At 45.1% G+C, this 19,060-nt stretch overlaps 1 protein-coding gene across 2 annotated transcripts in view; it reads right to left on the bottom strand.

Annotated features, from left to right (window-relative positions):
* Positions 1-9,600: 9,600 nt before the first annotated feature.
* dhrs1 (dehydrogenase/reductase (SDR family) member 1) overlaps positions 9,601-19,060 on the bottom strand; it is a 19,932-nt gene continuing 10,472 nt past the window's right edge. The window contains exons 1-9 of one of the 2 annotated variants that reach the window (XM_055883767.1): positions 16,497-16,613; positions 15,911-16,057; positions 15,521-15,664; positions 15,253-15,332; positions 14,926-15,058; positions 14,549-14,692; positions 13,407-13,476; positions 10,973-11,053; positions 9,601-10,365 (exon numbers count right to left, since the gene is read on the bottom strand). In XM_055883767.1, coding sequence (XP_055739742.1) covers positions 10,229-10,365; positions 10,973-11,053; positions 13,407-13,476; positions 14,549-14,692; positions 14,926-15,058; positions 15,253-15,332; positions 15,521-15,664; positions 15,911-16,054 — 933 coding nt within the window. In that variant the 5' untranslated portion in view covers positions 16,055-16,057; positions 16,497-16,613 and the 3' untranslated portion in view covers positions 9,601-10,228. Of the gene's footprint in view, positions 10,366-10,972; positions 11,054-13,406; positions 13,477-14,548; positions 14,693-14,925; positions 15,059-15,252; positions 15,333-15,520; positions 15,665-15,910; positions 16,058-16,496; positions 16,614-19,060 lie in introns of those variants that run through there. The other variant, XM_055883768.1, reaches the window with a different exon arrangement.

Raw genomic sequence — 19,060 nt, 5'->3', positions numbered from 1 at the left:
TATTTTACATTCCAGGCATTTATTTCTAGTCCCACAACAAAGCACCTATGCAAAGTCCTCATTCTGTCACTCAGAAACTTTTTTCAATATTTGCCTACAAGCTGAAAATATTTGCCTGTGCGTGTTTAGGTTACCTGCCCCTGCCCCTCCGAAGCATAGGCTACTGTACTGATATTAGAAGCGTTATTCACAAGATCGGGAGAGAGATTTAGAATATATTTACTTTTTTCAATGCTATTTAAGGATCCTATAGGCCTAGTTATCACGACGTTGGATTTATTAACTCCAAAAAGGTGTGTTTTTAATTCTGGTGCCACTCTGCACACACAAACTTTTTAGCTAGCAAGCTCAAGCTTGTTAGCTAAAAGTACATTCAAAGTTCCTCAATTGAACCCACTCCTCCTAGGTATAATTCTGTGGACCTAATTCATAACAAGATGCCCAGCGCTTCAAGTCTCCTCCTCAACCCTCTTGCTCTCTCCCCACTTGCAAAATTTCAGGTACATCTTGCGCCATAGGCTATACTAATCTGTCCATCACGCATGTAAACAACTAGCTTGCTTGCTCTATCCGCACTGATTGGTGATGTAATTTAATAAGATAAATGTTAAAAAATATATATATTTCACTGGTAAACAACAGGTGTAGCTTAAAATGGAAACACTTACTTACGGGCCCTTTCCAAAAATGCAGAGATGAAGAAATAGAAAAGTAAAACATGCCATAATAAAAGTAATAATAAATAAACAAAGAGCAATGATAACTTGTCTATGTACACGGGGTATCAGTACCGAGTCGGTAAATTACACTCACGCCAATAAAGCAGTATTGAAAAGAATCACGGGTAAACTGGGATAGAGAACATGCATGGGTTTGTCGGTATTGGATCCTCTGCTCAGATGCGGTGTGAGAACGTTGCCTGGTGATGTCAACAGCTCCACTGTTGTCAGCCAGGTACTGTAGCTCTCTGGTAGAAGCAAGGAATCAGCAGCGGCGGCAGCATTGCTTCGAGACTGAAAATGGCGCGGACAGATAGGGCTGCCATGATTCTTGCTCTTAGGAAACTTTGCAGTATTTTGTTTTTTTATGTGTTATTTCTTACATTATTAGCCCAGGAAATTGTTGGTGTTATTAGATACAGCCGGGAAGAACTTTTGGATATCAGAACGGCAGTAACTCACCAGCATTACCAACATTACGACCAGGAATACAACTTTCCCGAATCGGATCATTTGTTCGTACCCCAGAGATTTCATTCCAGAGAGATATCAGGGATTGTAGCATACTCTGTTTCACTGTCAGCGATTTGGTGAATGGATAAGGCGGAGTCAGGCGCAGGACACAGGTATGAGTAATAAACAGAATTTACAAAAAATTTAAGCAATGTTCCAACAAGGAAAAATACAGATATCCAGAGCACAAAATAACGAACCCACATAACAACGACAATCACGCACAAAACAGAAAGGGAAGCCAGAGGGTTAAATAAGGAACATTGATTATGGAATGGAAACCAGGGCGTAGGGCGCAGGACGCAGGACGCAGGGCGTCTCGTCCTGCGTCTCAAGGCGTTGGGCGAGAGGCCTTCAGTACCTCGTGGAGTGGGAGGGGTACGGTCCGGAGGACGAGACGCAGGGCGATCCGGATGGAAACGATGAAATTCCTGCAGTAATGACTGATCCAGGATGTCCTCCACCGGCACCCAGTATCTCTCCTCCGGACCGTACCCCTCCCACTCCACGAGGTACTGAAGGCCTCTCGCCCAACGCCTTGAGTCCATGATGGCTCGCACAGTATATGCGAGCCCCCTCAATGTCTAGAGGGGGCGGAGGAACCTCCCGCACCTCAGACTGCTGGAGCGGACCAGCCAACACCGGCCTGAGGAGAGACACATGGAACGAGGGGTTAATACGGTAATCAGGGGGGAGTTGTAACCTATAACAAACCTTGTTCAGTCTCCTCAGGACTTTAAATGTCCCCACAAACCGCGGACCCAGCTTCCGGCAGGGCAGGCGAAGGGGTAGGTTTCGGGTCGAGAGCCAGACCTCACTGCGGTGGCGGTCGGCACTCGCCTTCTGCCGCCTGATGGCCCGTTGTAGACGCACATGGGCAGCGTCCCATGTCTCTTCCGAGTGCCGAAACCATTCATCCACCGCAGGAGCCTCGATCTGGCTCTGATGCCATGGTGCCAGGACCGGCTGATAACCTAGCAAATGCTGAAAAGGTGATAGGTTAGTGGCGGAGGGAGTTTTGGGCCATCTCCGCCCAGGGGATGAAAACCGCCCACTCCCCCGGCTGGTCCTGGCAATAGGACCGCAGAAACCTACCCACATCCTGGTTGACTCTCTCCACCTGCCCGTTACTCTCGGGGTGAAAACCTGAGGTGAGGCTGACCGAGACCCCCAGGCGTTCCATAAACGCCCTCCAGACTTTAGACGTGAATTGGGGATCCCGATCAGAAACTATATCCTCAGGCACACCGTAGTGCCGGAATACGTGAGTGAACAGGGCCTCCGCAGTCTGTAGAGCCGTAGGGAGACCGGGCAAAGGAAGGAGACGGCAGGACTTAGAAAACCGATCCACAACGACCAGGATCGTGGTGTTGCCCCGTGACAGGAAGATCCGTCATGAAATCCACCGATAGATGTTACCACGGCCGTTGTGGAACTGGAAGGGGTTGTAATTTCCCTCTGGGCAGGTGTCTAGGTGCCTTGCAGTGTGCGCACACCGAGCAGGAGGAAACATAAACGCTCACGTCCTTAGCTAACATGGGCCACCAGTACTTCCCAGCAAGACAGCGCACTGTCCGACCGATGCCAGGATGACCAGAGGAGGGTGACGTGTGGGCCCAACAGATCAAATGATCGCGGACATCAAATTGAACGTACAGACGCCCAACTGAACACTGTGTGGGAGTGGGCTATGCACGTGAGGCCCGCTCGATGTCTTCGTCCACCTCCCATACCACTGGTGCCACCAGGCAAGAAGCTGGAATTATGGGAGTGGGATCCGCGGACCGCTCCTCTGTGTCATACATCCGGGACAGTGCGTCTGCCTTAACAATCTGGGAACCTGGTCTGTAGGATAGGGTGAAAACAAAGCGGGTGAAAAACATGGCCCACCTCGCCTGGCGAGGGTTCAGTATCCTCGCTGCCTGAATGTACTCCAGATTGCGGTGGTCAGTCCAAATGAGGATAGGGTGTCTAGCCCCCTCAAGCCAATGTCTCCACACCTTCAGAGCCCCGAAAACAGCCAACAGCTCCCAGTCCCACACATCATAGTTTCGCTACGCCGGGCTGAGCTTCTTCGAAAAGAAAGCACATGGGCGGAGCTTTAGTGGCGTACCCGAGCGCTGAGACAGCACAGCCCCTATCCCAGCCTCGGACGCGTCCACCTCAACTATGAACGCTAAGGAGGGATCAGGATGAGCCAGCACGGGAGTGGAGGTAAACAGAGCCTTCAGACGACTAAAAGCCCTGTCCGCCCCAGCTGACCACTGCAGTCGCACCGGTCCCCCCTTCAGAAAGGAGGTAATGGGAGCCGCTAACTGACCAAAACCCCAGACAAACCTCCGGTAGTAGTTGGCAAACCCTAAGAACCGCTGCACCTCCTTTACTGTGGTTGGAGTCGGCCAATTACGCATGGCTGAAATGCGGTAATTTTCCATCTCCACTCCTGACTCGGAAAAGCGGTACCCTAGGAAGGAGACGGACTGTTGGAAGAACAGACATTTCTCAGCCTTGACGTACAGGTCATGCTCCAACAGTCGACCAAGCACCCTGCGTACAAGGGACACATGCTCGGCGCGTGTAGCAGAGTATATTAGAATGTCATCTATATACACCACTACACCCTGCCCGTGCAGGTCCCTGAAAATCTTATCTACAAAGGATTGGAAGACTGATGGAGCATTCATTCACCCGTACGTCATGACGAGGTACTCATAGTGCCCAGAAGTGGTGATAAATGTCGTCTTCCACTCATCCTCCGCCCGGATACGCACCAGGTTGTAAGCGCTCCTGAGGTCCAATTTTGTGAAGAAGCGCGCCCCGTGCAATGACTCTGTCATACTGGCTATGAGAGGTAGCGGGTAACTGTATTTTACCGTGATCTGATTTAAACCTCGATAGTCAATACACGGGCGTAAACCTCCATCCTTCTTCTTCACAAAAAATAAACTTGAGGAGACAGGTGAGGTGGAAGACCGAATGAATCCCTGTCCCAGAGATTCGGTGACATATGTTTCCATAGCCGCCGTCTCCTCCTGTGACAGAGGATACACGTGACTCCTGGGAAGTGCAGCGTCTACCAGGAAGCGTCTACCCCCCGTCGATGGGGTGGTAATTGAGTCGCCTTCTTTTTACAGAAGGCGAGTGCCAAATCTGCATATTCGGGGGGAATGTGCATGGTGGAGACCTGGTTTGGACTCTCCACCGTAGTGGCACCTAAGGAAACACCTAGACACCTCCCTGAGCACTGACAGGACCATCCGTTGAGAGCCCTCTGTTGCCACGAAATAGTGGGGTCATGAGAGGCCAACCAGGGAAGGCCCAACACAACAGGAAACGCAGGAGAGTCGATCAGGAAGAGACTAATTCTCTCCTCATGACCCTCCTGCGTTATCATACAGAGTGGAGCTGTGACCGCCCTAATTAGCCCCGACCCCAAAGGACGACTATCTAAGGCATGTACAGGGAAGGGAACATCAACAGGAACAATAGGGATCCCTAATCTAAGTGCAAAGGAACGGTCAATAAAGTTCCCAGCTGCGCCTGAATCTACTAGCACCTTATGCTGAGAACGCGGGGAAAACTCAGGAAATTCTATATATAACCACATGTGTGCAACAGGGAGCTCTGGGTGAGTGGTGCAGGGAATGGTCCCCCCTCCGGTCCCTCTCATAGCAGCACCTCCCAGCTCCATCGGTGTTGGATCAGAGGTGCTGGGGGATGGAACTGACGGACCCCGATCCGGAAGTCCGCGGGAGGCCAACAGGTTATCCAGCCAGATGGATAGGTCCACCAGCTGGTCAAGATTAAGGGTGGTGTCCCTGCATGCTAGCTCCCTACGAACGTCCTTGCGTAAACTACACCTGTGGTCGATCAGGGCCCGCTCATTCCATCCCGCGCCGGCGGCCAGAGATCTGAAGTCCAGCGCAAACTCTTGAGCGCTCCTCATCCCGTCTTAGATGGTACAAGCGTTCCCCCGCCGCTCTCCCTTCAGGTGGATGATCGAAAACCGCCCGGAAACGGCGGGTGAAATCCTCGAAATTGTCCAACGTCAGGCCTTCCCTTCCCCAGATGGCGTTGGCCCATTCCAGTGCTTTACCAGTTAGACAAGAGATGAGGGCGCTCACTCTCTCGCGTCCCGAAGGGGCCGGCTGAACAGCTGCCAGGTAGAGCTCCAGCTGGAGTAGGAACCCCTGGCATCCGGCAGCCGTTCCGTCATACGCTCCCGGGAGCGAGAGCCGAATCCCACTGGATCCTGATAAAGGCGGGGTGGACAACAGTGTAGGTTGTTGTGGGAGCTGGGTTGACGATGATGGGTTAACCAGAAAATCCCCTCTCTCCCATCCATGTTTTGCAGCACGCGATCCATGGCTGTACCGAGACTCTGTAACATAGTCGTGTGCTGCTGAACGCGCTCCTCCACTGGGAGAGGAGGGCTGGCTGCACCTGCTGACTCCATTCTATGGTGCGTGATTCTGTCAGCGATTTGGTGAATGGATAAGGTGGAGTCAGGCGCAGGACACAGGTATGTGTAATAAACAGAGAATTTACTCAAAATTTAAGCAATGTTCCAACAAGGAAAAATACAGATATCCAGAGCACAAAATAACGAACCCACATGACAACGACAATCACGCACAAAGCAGAAAGGGAAGCCAGAGGGTTAAATAAGGAACATTGATTTTGGAATGGAAACCAGGATGTGTATAATGAAGACAAAACAAAACGAAAATTAAACATAGATCGGTGGTGACTAGAAAGCCGGGGACGTCGACCGCCAAATGCCGCCCGAACAAGGAGAGGGACCAACTTCGGTGGAAGTCGTGACATTCACGGAAACATGGCTCTCTTGGGATATACAGTCTGAATCCGTTAAGACAGTTGGGTTCTCAGTTCGTCGCGCAGACAGGAATAAATATCTCTCTGGGAAGAAAAAGGGTGGGGGTGTATGTTTCAGGATTTACTACTCATGGTGTGATTGTGATAAGATACAGGAACTCAAGTCCTATTGTTCACCGAACCTACAATACCTCACAATCGTATGCTGACCGTATTACCTCCCAAGATAATTATTTTCGGCTATAGTGACAGCCGTGTAAATTCCCCCTCAAGCCGATACCACAACGGCCCTCAAAGAACTTCACTGGACTTTATGCAAACTGGAAATCACATATCCTGAGGCCTCATTTATTGTAGCTGGGGATTTTAACAAAGCAAATTAGAGAAAAACGCTACCGAAGTTCTATCAACACATCAACTGTAGCGCTGCTAAAACACTCAACCATTGCTTCTCCAACTTCCAGGGTGCCTACATGGCCACCCCCTGCCCTCCCTTCGGCAAATCTGATCACAACTCCATTTTGCTCCTCCCGTCCTATAGGCAAAAACTCAAACAGGAAGTACCCGTGCAAAGGACTAATCAACGCTGGTCTGACCAATCGGAATAAACGCTTCAAGATTGTTTTGATCACGCGGACTGGGATATGTTCCAGGTAGCCTCAGAAAATATAATTGACGAATACTCTGATACGGTGAAAAACCCTTGAATGAGTAGGTGTTCTAAAACTTTTGACCGATAGTGTACATACACAGTTGAAGTCGGAAGTTTACATACACTTAGGTTGGAGTCATTAAAACTTGTTTTTCAACCACTCCACAAATTTCTTGTTAGCAAGAAATGGTTAGGACATCTACTTGTAATTTTTCCAACAATTGTTTACAGACAGATTATTTCACTTATAATTCACTGTATCACAATTCCAGTGGGTCAGAAGTTTACATACACTAAGTTGACTGTGCCTTTAAACAGCTTGGAAAATTCCAGAAAATGATGTCATGGCTTTAGAAGCTTCTGATAGGCTAATTGACATCATTTGAGTCAATTGGAGGTGTACCTGTGGATATATTGCAAGGCCTACCTTCAAACTCAGTGGTCCTTTGCTTGACATCATGGGGAAATCAAAAGAAATCAGCCAAGACCTCCACAAGTCTGGTTCATCCTTGGGAGCAATTTCCAAAACGCCTGAAGGTACCACGTTCATCTGTACAAACAATAGTTCGCAAGTATAAACACCATGGGACCACACAGCCGCCATACCGCTCAGGAAGGAGACAAGTTCTGTCTCCTAGAGATGAACGTACTTTGGTGTGAAAAGTGCAAATCAATCCCAGAACAACAGCAAAGGACCTTGTGAAGATGCTGGAGGAAATGGGTACAAAAGTATCTATATCCACAGTAAAACGAGTCCTATATCGACATAACCTGAAAGGCCGCTCAGCAAGGAAGAAGCCACTGCTCCAAAACCGCCATACAAAAGCCAGACTACAGTTTTCAACTGCACATGGGGACAAAGATCGTACTTTTTGGAGAAATGTCCTCTGGTCTGATGAAACAAAAATAGAACTGTTCGGCCATAATGACCATCGTTATGTTTAGAGGAAAAAGGGGGAGTCTTGCAAGTCGAAGAACACCATCCCAACCGTGAAGCACGGGGGTGGCAGCATCATGTTCTGGGGGTGCTTTGCTGCAGGAGGGACTGGTGCACTTCACAAAATAGATGGCATCACGAGGGAGGAAAATTATGTGGATATATTGAAGCAACATCTCAAGACATCAGTCAAGAAGTTAAAGCTTGGTCGTAAATGGGTCTTCCAAATTGACAATGACCCCAAGCATACTTCCAAAGTTGTGACAAAATTGCTTAAGGACAACAAAGTCAAGGTATTGGAGTGGCCATCACAAAGCTCTGACCTCAATCCCATAGAAAATTTGTGGGCAGAACTGAAAAAGCGTGTGTGAGCAAGGAGGTCTACAAACCTGACTAAGTTAGACCAGCTCTGTCAGGAGGAATGGGCCAAAATTCACCCAACTTATTGTGGGAAGCTTGTGGAAGGCTACCCAAAATGTTTGACCCAAGTTAAACAATTTCAAGGCAATGATACCAAATACTAATTGAGCGTATGTAAACTTCTGACTCACTGGGAATGTGATGAAAGAAATAAAAGCTGAAATAAATTATTCTCTCTACCATTATTCTGACATTTCACATTCTTAAAATAAAGTGGTGATCCTAGCTGACCTAAGACAGGGAATTTTTACTAGGATTAAATGTCAGGAATTGTGAAAAACTGAGTTTAAATGTATTTGGCTAAGGTGTATGTAAACTTCCGACTTCAACTGTACATAACCCTGGATTGCTGATGCTATGTATTGGCCATTGAGAGGCTTTGAAGCCACCGGTTGTCCATATTGGCACTCCCTAGTAGGAGCAGTCCTCCGTAAAAATGAGTGGAATTCTACAGTACTTCAATTAAATGTTTCAAGGACAGAATTACATGTATTTAATAATTTTTGTTATAGTGCTGGGGACAGTAACATTAGTACTCTCAACAACAAAAATACTAAAGGAAAATGTTTATATATTTTTATGTTTAGCTCACATAATATAATTTAAAAGTACGCATTAAGGTACCTGTAATAGAATAAATGTGTCAAAAACAAAATGTAGACATTAATAAATGCATTTCTATAGCATCCCCCTCAAAAAAGACAATTGAGGAGTACCAAGAAGGCTTCAATACAGTGCCCCATGTCAGTCATCCAAATACACATCATTGGTGACAACCCAAGCAGCATCCTAGATATTATGGCAGAACTGTGAACTCACGCAAGAACCGAGAGGAAACGTCCACTAAATTATAGACAGGACCCTGACAAGTTTTTTAATGTTAAACTGCCTGAGTAAACAATCATATTTATCCACCATATTTGACGTGTACAAGTTTCTGATGGGCCCAGTTACAATGTAACCTATCACGTTCAAGTAAAATCAACGATTTTAATTGGCTGATGCGCATTTTGAGATGGAGAAGGGGGGGAAAGGGGGGAGTACTTTTACCCCTTTTTCGTAATATCTAATTGGTAGTTAGTCTTGTTCCATCGCTACAACTCCCCTACGGACTTGGGAGAGGCGAAAGTCGAGAGCCTTGCGTCCTCAAACACAACCCTGCCAAGCCACACTCGTTCTTGACACACCATTCCCTTAACCCGGAAGACAGCCGCACCAATGTTTCGGAGGAAACACCGTCCAGCTGGCAACCGAAGTCAGCTTGCAAAGACAGAAAAGAAATCCCGGCCAAACCCTCCTCTAACCCGGATGACGCTGAGCCAATTGTGCGCCGCCTCATGGGTCTCCCGGTAACAGCCGGATGTGACACAGCCTGACATCGAATCTGGGTCTGTAGTGGACGCCTCAAGCAGTGCCGTAGACCGCTGCACCACTTGTGAGGCCGGAGAAACTGTATGGCCCCAGTTTGCTAGATGAGTGAAAAGTAAAGAGCCCGCTTCACAGACATAACAAATAGTATCAAGTTGGTATAGGAATGTAAAGAATTTTATTTACTTATCAGTATTACAAAAAACGTTTACATTTGCATAGTGTTTTTAAATGCAGCTAAACATAACAGCTGGAATTTCTCTTCATACGATGAAATATTCAGTATAGCGTTATAGTCATTATACCTTCATTTAAAATTTAAAAAATCAGCATACCTTCATTTTGATCGCCTCAAAAATAGCATTTTGTCAAAGAAAGTTATCAGTCCTTTTGTTTTGACTGTTAAGGTGAGGACATATCATAATAATGTCTGGAACAGAGAGAATGGAATGGCATCAATCACATGGAAACCATGTGTTTATGGAAACCATGTTTGATGTATTGGATACCATTCCACTCATTGGTTTTGACATGTACTGTATGGGGCATTTCCCAATGTATGTATGACAGTCAGAGGCAATAGGCAAGTTTAATCACATACAAGCTTATAAACTCTTGTAATATTCATATAATACTGTAAATTCAGTACACTAGTGCAGATCCTTCTTATGCAAATGAACACAGAATTATAAACGATTTAGTATTCAATGTATAGGAATACCATTTAAATGTAGATTACTGACACTGCAGTAATCTATGTGTCACAGAGGAGTTTGGGGTGGCTCAGAAACGTCCGTTGGTGAGGGTAAGAACAAACCGAGGAACCCGGAAGAATGAGGGTACGATCAAGGAGAGCCAGGAAAGATATGGGACCTGGGTCAGGAGGAATTTAAGGGAGGTGTAGTCAGTCACACTGCGGCCTGAAAGAAAGAGGGAGAAGTACGTAAAATATTAAGACAGTGTGTCTTCTAGGCCTATGTACAGTTCTGCATGCAAATAGATATCTTTTGGGGGGGGGGGGGGGGGGGGTAATAAATGTGTACACTACAATAGCTAGGTTTCCATCCAATTGGCAACAGATTCATGTGAATATTGTACAATATATGCACATTTTCCCACTAGAGGTGTTGCCATCAAACTGACTTGGTGCAGATAAAAGGCTGTGCATGGTGACAGAGTGCACATAAGTTCCAATGCACTGAATAAAAGACAAGTTAAATGGGTTTCCAATACATTTTCAACTCTACCGTTGGTTGTCACAAAAACTGCTGCAATAAATAACAAAATTGCCCAATCTGGTTTTAGCACATGCTCTCTAGACAAGAGTTTGCTGATTAAGTAGACAGGGTGGCATATGATGGCATATGGCTTAAAAGCAAAATCATTTTATATGATAATTGGCAGCCAAGCACCAATCATCATGTCACCAGCATTCAAATAATAGCCTACCCTCGATATTTAGCCTATTGGAAATGTCCATGATACCCGTTCACTTAACAAAAATTTGTGATGGGAGTGATATTTTACCGTCAACATCTTGTATTCCGTATCGCCTAGACAGGTCACAGGTCATCAACACTTTTCCTGACAGCGACATCAGGTTTTTATCTTCAAATCATAAAAAGAATGCAAAACACAAATTAAACTGGAATGACAAATATGCAAAACAGTAAAAGGTGAAAGCCCAGATCTAAAACAATGTAATCTTCAAAGGATAGTCAGTCTGTTTTGTTGTTAGAGGGGGCGTGCAGTCAAAAAATGTGATTTTCCTGTGTTTATATATACAGTTGAAGTCGGAAGTTTACATATACCTTAGCCAAATACATTTAAACTCAGTTTTCACAATTCCTGACATTTAATCCTAGTAAAAATTCCCTGTCTTAGGTCAGTTAGGATCACCACTTTATTTTAAGAATGTGAAATGTCAATAATAGTAGCGAGTGATTTATTTCAGCTTTCTTTCATCACATTCCCAGTGTGTCAGAAGTTTACATACACTCAATTAGTATTTGGTAGCATTGCCTTTAAATTGTTTAACTTGGGTCAAACGTTTTGGATAGCCTTCCACAAGCTTCCCACAATAAGTTGGGTGAATTTTGGCCCATTCCTCCTGACAGAGCTGGTGTAACGGAGTCAGGTTTGTAGGCCTCCTTCCTCGCACACGCTTTTTCAGTTCTGCCCACAAATGTTCTATGGGATTGAGGTCAGGGCTTTGTGATGGCCACTCCAATACCTTGACTGTTGTCCTTAAGCCATTTCGCCACAACTTTGGAAGTATGCTTTGGGTCATTGTCAATTTGAAAGACCCATTTGTGACCAAGCTTTAACTTCCTGACTGATGTCTTGAGATGTTGCTTCAATATATCCACAATTTTCCTTTCTCATGATGCCATCGATTTTGTGAAGTGCACCAGTCCCTCCTGCAGCAAAGCACCCCCACAACATGATGCTGTCACCCCTGTGCTTCACGGTTGGGATGGTGTTCTTCGACTTGCAAGACTCCCCCTTTTCCTCAAAACATAACGATGGTCATTATGTCCAAACAGTTCTAATTTGTTTCATCAGACCAGAGGACATTTCTCCAAAAAGTACGATCTTTGTCCCTATGTGCAGTTGCAAACCGTAGTCTGGCTTTTTGGCGGTTTCGGAGCAGTGGCTTCTTCCTTGCTGAGCGGCCTTTCAGATTATGTCGATATAGGACTCGTTTTACTGTGGATATAGATACTTTTGTACCCGTTTCCTCCAGCATCTTCACAAGGTCCTTTGCTGTTGTTCTGGGATTGATTTTCACTTTTCACACCAAAGTACGTTCATCTCTAGGAGACAGAACTTGCCTCCTTCCTGAGCGGTATGACGGCTGCATGTTACCACAGTGTTTATACTTACGTATTATTGTTTGTACAGATGAACGTGGTACCTTCAGGCGTTTGGAAATTGCTCTCAAGGATGAACCAGACTTGTAGAGGTCTACAATAATTTTTCTGAGGTCTTGGCTGATTTATTTTGATTTTCCAATGATGTCAAGCAATGAGGCAGAGTTGGAAGGTATGCCTTGCAATACATCCACAGGTACACCTCCAATTGACTCAAATGTCAATTAGCCTATCAGAAGCTTCTAAAGCCATAACATAATTTTCTGGAATTTTGCAAGCTGTTTAAAGGCACAGTCAACTTAGTGTATGTAAACTTCTGACCCACTGGAATTGTGATATCGTAAATTATAAGTGAAATAATCTGTCTGTAAACAATTGTTGGAAAAATTACTTGTGTCATGCACAAAGTAGATGTCCTAACCGACTTGCAAAACTATAGTTTGTTAACAAGAAATTTGTGGAGTGGTTGAAAAATGAGTTTTAATTTAACCTAAGTGTATGTAAACTTCCAACTTCAACTGTATGTTTGTATATATGTATGTATGTATGTATGTATGTATATTTCCACACTATGAGTTTGCAATAATACTATAAAATTGTGAAAATTATGGTCTCGTGTAGCTCAGTTGGTTGTGGGTTCAATTCCCATGGGGGACCAGTATGAAAAAAGAAGTATGAAAATGTATGCACTCACTACTGTAAGTCGCTCTGGATAAGCACGACTGCTAAAATGTTTACACTTTTAGTGTAAGAGCTGTTTGAAAAGACCGCCTGAAATTTCAGCTTGTTTGGCTGAGTGGGATTTTTGGACGTCACGGTATAAGTTAATAGACCAATAACAAAGAGTTTGCCATTGTCTCTGCCAATAAAATCAATTTCAGGTAACACAACCCTCCCATTAGGCTCATCCAATTAGACCCCTCAGGCTACTCCCAGACAGTCATAGCTAAATTCTTGCTTGAGAAATTGTATTTTGCTTAGAAGCTACTTTTGTTTATTTTTTCCCCATTTGAATAAAAATGTGGCTTTATTATCAACTGTAGAAATATAATGGTGCATAGCCATGTACATGCTGTAGCATAATGTACCTTTCGCCAGCTCAACAATGCACTTCCCACTCAGCTCTGTTGTTTCTCCATTGGCAAAGAAGGATCTGAACTGAGAGAAACAGGGAGTTATGTCATTTCACAAACTCAATACAGTAAGAGAGAATAAGAACTAGTAAAGCCTATGAAAATGTATAATTTAGCAAATAATCTGGTGCACAAGCCACACAGACTTATTTTCAGGTTACTGAACTTGGAGAAAACTGCATCAGCCTCTCAAACCACCCATACTGAATGGCAATACTCTAATCAAGGAATAAAATTAACACCCGCCATCAGCCAAATGCAGGTAGATTTAAGTATTGGCAGGTACGAATATCTATTTCACAAGCCATGTTGGCGGTTGGTCAATTTGCCAGGCTCTACAGTGCGAGCATGACATTTGCAAATAAAAATAGTCAAAAGTCAAGTATGAGCACATGTGCATATTGCGATTTATAGTAGAAAAATGCTGCAGTACCTGTTTTCAAAGTATTTCTGCTGTTTTCTTTCATAGCTGCTAGTCACACAAAGAAATACGAATCCTATATCCCCCCCTCACGCAGCAACACCGCCTGGATGGAGAGCTGTGCACTCTGAGTGAAGTGCTGATAGATTCATTTTTGTAGGCGCTACGCACAGGCATAAAAGTTGTCTAATTTACTCGAAAGTCTACAAAGTGAGACTTTGTCCTCGTGTTTCTTGGTGTACAGTTTTCCTTCCATCCCTCTCCTCGCCCTTACCTGGGCTCGAACCAGGGACCCTCTGCACACATCAACAACTGCCTCCCACAAAGCATCGTTACCCATCGCTCCAGAAAAGCAGAGCACAGGAAACAACTACTTCAAGGTCTCAGAGCAAGTGACGTCACCGATTGAAACGCTATTAGCGCGCACCCCGCTAACCATTTCACACCAGTTACACTGGCTATTGCTAGTTTTGTTCAAAAGCTCAGGTTGTTTGAGTCTGCTGCTTTAACTGATAGGATCTGACTAGGGTGTCTCCGCTATCTCCCACACACACAGTGGCCCCATTACCACGGTAACCTCCCGCCCTTAAAGGGTAGATTTTAAAAATCTAACTGCGACAGTGGCTGGTGGACCAAAAAGTACATTTTAGGCCCTGACTAAGGGTTTATCATCTACCTTAGGATCAACGCCCGGTGGAGCATCCTTCTCAATGATGAGTTGAGACACCAACTCTGTCTGAACTGCTCCTGGCCACAGGCTGACAGAGGCCACTCCCCTGCTTCTCAGCTCAACTGCTGTGTCTGCAGCTAGCCTGTCACACTGGAGAGGATATGGATTAGAGTATCAGAGCTGAGATAAAAAATAAAGCATAAAATGCACTTATTGAAAGTTGAACAAACTCTAATACACAAACTTGAACTTAAAAGAGGGAGTGATATGTTCCAGATCTGTGTTACTTTGGATGACTACAGTTATTTCATACTAAAAATAGGAAATGTCATTGAGGTGAGCAGATAATTAACAATTAGGAGCATAGAGATGGCAGAACTCACCGCAGCCTTACCGACACCATATGACACATTGAAGAGATACCTCAACCCTCCCATAGAAGAGATGACCACAATCAAGCCCCTGCCTTGTGCCACCATCATTCGTGAAGCATACACTGAGCAGAAATAGTGTCCCCTGACAGAGAAAAATGCAAAGTGTCAAAGCGTACAGATAACCAAAGCACTGTTATCTACTCATCTGCTACCGTGAGTATAAGGTGGAGTTGACTGTCAGAAGCTGAAAGCGGTCTACCCATCAGAACAAAGAGACTGAACACTGCAATAGGGTGCAGTTCAAAGTAAGACCTTACTAAACTAATGAGAGAGTACCTAAGGCCAGTGTTGTTCATGGAATCCCATATGGTTGGATCGGTTTCCCAGAACTTCTTCCCCATGTTAGTGAAAATAGCCTGAAATAACATTACAAATCATCGTCATTGGTCATAAAGACTTTTTACACTTTTTTGATAAGGTGATTGAAATTCCCTCTCCATACGCTAATATCACTTCAAACAACCAGTGTTGTTTTTACAAACCCTGTCAATAACTTATTGTCATTTAGTCTATTGACAGTTTTCCCTGCAACGATGTCACTGACCTGTACACCAGCATAGGCGTTGTTCACTAGGATGTCCAGTCTGCCATTCTGCTCACGTTGGATTTGATCAAATAGATATTTGAGGTCTTCATCACTTGAAGAATCACATACAACTGGCACACAGTTCCCACCCCTCTCCTTCACCTGCCATTGAGATTGGAGAAGGAAAGTGGTTAATTAGTCTTCGTCCAAACAACATAGTGGTCAATATGTCTTCTAATTGTCTCTGACTCTACCTACACCCCCCCCCCCCCCCCCCCCCCCCCCCCCCCCCAACAGTATTCAGTGGAAATATCTTTCAGCCTTGTTTTTCACCTTTCTCACAGGACCTCCATTAAACTTTCATGTGTACTTGGGACATTTAGTACACATGAAAGTATTTAAGTTCACCTGAGCAGCAGTTTCCTTCAGGGTCTTCTCCTGGCGGCCAGTGATGTAGACGGTAGCTCCCGCCTCTGACAGCTGCAGGGCAATGCCTCTTCCAATGCCACGAGAGGCACCTGTCACCAAACACACCCAGCCTGAGAGGGCCATTACCTGATGAGGGGAAAAAGGGAAGGAAATGAAAATGGATGGTGAATTTAAGTCTTGATGTTTGAAACTTTTGCAAACAGCATACATGAATCTTGACTGAGCCTACACTGGAGGAAAATACAGTTAAATAATAGGGGGATAGCGCCACCTTTTGACAGCGTATCGTGGGTAACGACGTCATTCTGGACCTCAGTATGATAACTTATTTGGTTACACTTAATGTTACATTATGACAAGAGCATCATTTGGTAAACCGGCGATTGAGCGAGAAAGAGCAAAACACGCTTAACATATTGCCTTAACTAAGGTTTGGTCGGTTACCAAACAAGAAAAATAACACAAGAAACATACAGACCCTCTTTACTGCCCTTTATGTAAAAAAAAAACGTAGCAGCATTTTTCAATCACGTCCTAAAATAATCCTGTACTATTGTTGTTTTACCTCTTATCAGTTTCAAAACGTTGGCGTAAACAGTTGCTTGAGATTCCTCTTGTATCGCCAGTCGATAATATGGTGGAGTGTTTGAGTATGGACATGGCCAAGTATACGCACTGACTTGGAAATCAGCCCATGTAACCACCCCTCAACTACCGTAATGTTCATAATATGAGCACCTACTTTCAATTGTACTGTACAATAAAAGTGCGTCCACCCCAACCTTACGAGAAGATAAATGGTAGACCTAAGTTACACAAAAACATAAATATAATCGTAAATGGTAAAGATGGTCCTTTTTGTTTGAGAAATGTGATCTTTGTGGGGAACTCAAATTACCTGTGAAACTACGTCAATATTTCTATCTTAGGCTAACTTTGTGTTATATGTCCACACCACACACCCAGGGGTAGTGGGGAAGTGTCATTAACATAAATATTGGAATCCTGTTCTGAGAACAAATTATACCTGTCCTCATGGTCTGCCTGTTGGAATGTAAAATGCATTTTTTATGTTGGTTGTCTCATCTGTACTTTGCACAACAGTGGTAGGCCTGATCAGCCCCGCTTCACATCGACAGGGCTGTAGTGGAGCGGGTCGAGAGTTTCAAGTTCCTTGATGTCCACATCACCAACAAACTATCATGGTCCAAGCACACTAAGACAGTCGTTAAGAGGGCACGACAACACCTTTTCCCCCTCAGGAGACTGAAAAGATTTGGCATGGGTCACCCGATCCTCAAAAGTTCTACAGCTGCACCATCGAAAGCATCCTGACCGGTTGCATCACCGCCTGGTATGGCAACTGCTCGGCATCTGACTGTAAGGCGCTACAGATGATAGTGCGTACGGTCCAGTACATCACTGGGCCTTCCCATCATCCAGAACCTAGACGGACTAGGCGGTGTCAGAGGAAGGCCCAAAAAATTGTCAAAGACCCCAGGCACCAAAGTCATTGACTGTTCTCTCTGCTACCGCACGGTAAGTGGTACCGGAGCGCCAAGTCTAGGTCCAAAAGGCTCCTTAACAGCTTCTAGCCCCAGGCCATAAGACTGCTGAACAATTAATCAAATGTCCACCCGGACTATTTACATTGGTTTTAACTGCTGCTACTCACTGTTTATTATCAATGCGTGGTCACTTTACCCCTACCTACATGTACAAATTACCTCAACTAACCTGTACCCCCACACATTGGCTCTGTACCGGTACCCCCTCTATATAGAGAATAAGAACACCTCCTCCCAGCTGCCCACTGCACTGAGGACAGGAAACACTGTCACCACCGATAAATCCACTATAATTGAGAATTTCAATAAGCATTTTTCTACGGCTGGCCATGCTTTCCACCTGGCTACCCCTACCCCGGTCAACAGCACTGCGCCCCCCACAGCAACTCGCCCAAGCCTTCCCCGTTACTCCTTCTCCCAAATCCAGTCAGCTGATGTTCTGAAAGAGCTGCAAAATCTGGACCCCTACAAATCAGCCGGGCTAGACAATCTGGACCCTTTCTTTCTAAAATGATCTGCTGAAATTATTGCAACTCCTATTACTAGCCTGTTCAACCGCTCTTTTGTGTCGACTGAGATTCCCAAAGACTGGAAAGCAGCTGCGGTTATCCCTCTCTTCAAAGGGGGGGGGACACTCTTGACCCAAACTGCTACAGACCTATATCTATCCTACCCTGCCTTTCTAAGGTCTTCGAAAGCCAAGTCAACAAACAGATTACCAACCATTTCGAATCCCACCATACCTTCTCCGCTATGCAATCTGGTTTCAGATTGCTGGTCATGGGTGCACCTCAGCCACGCTCAAGGTCCTAAACAATATCCTAACCGCCATTGATAAGAAACATTACTGTGCAGCCGTATTCATTGACCTTGCCAAGGTTTTCGACTCTGTCAATCACCACATCCTCATCGGCAGACTCGATAGCCTTGGTTTCTCAAATGATTACCTCGCCTGGTTCACCAACTACTTCTTTGATAGAGTTCAGTGTGTCAAATCGGAGGGCCTGTTGTCCGGGCCTCTGGCAGTCTCAATGAGGGTGCCACAGGGTTCAATTCTTGGACCGACTCTTCTCTGTATACATCAATGATGTCGCTCTTGCTGCTGGTGAGTCTCTGATCCACCTCTACACAGACGACACCATTCTGTGTACTTCTGGCCCTTCTTTGGACACTGTGTTAACAACCCTCCAGACAAGCTTCAATGCCATACAACTCTCCTTCCGTGGCCTCCAATTGCTCTTAAATACATGTAAAACTAAATGCATGCTCTTCAACCGATCGCTGCCTGCACCTGCCCGCCCGTCCAACATCACTACTCTGGATGGTTCTGACCTAGAATATGTGGACAACTACAAATACCTAGGTGTCTGGTTAGACTGTAAACTCTCCTTCCAGACTCACATCAAACATCTCCAATCCAAAGTTAAATCTAGATTTGGCTTCCTATTTCGAAACAAAGCATGCTGCCAAACTTACCCTTGTAAAACTGACCATCCTACCGATCCTCGACTTTGGCGATGTCATTTACAAAATAGCCTCCAATACCCTACTCAATAAATTG

The sequence above is a fragment of the Salvelinus fontinalis genome, chromosome 26 (genome assembly GCF_029448725.1).
Source record: "Salvelinus fontinalis isolate EN_2023a chromosome 26, ASM2944872v1, whole genome shotgun sequence".
Lineage (NCBI taxonomy): Eukaryota > Metazoa > Chordata > Actinopteri > Salmoniformes > Salmonidae > Salvelinus > Salvelinus fontinalis.
Note: the sequence above shows the minus strand (reverse complement) of the source record. Positions and strands in the feature narration are given on the sequence as shown.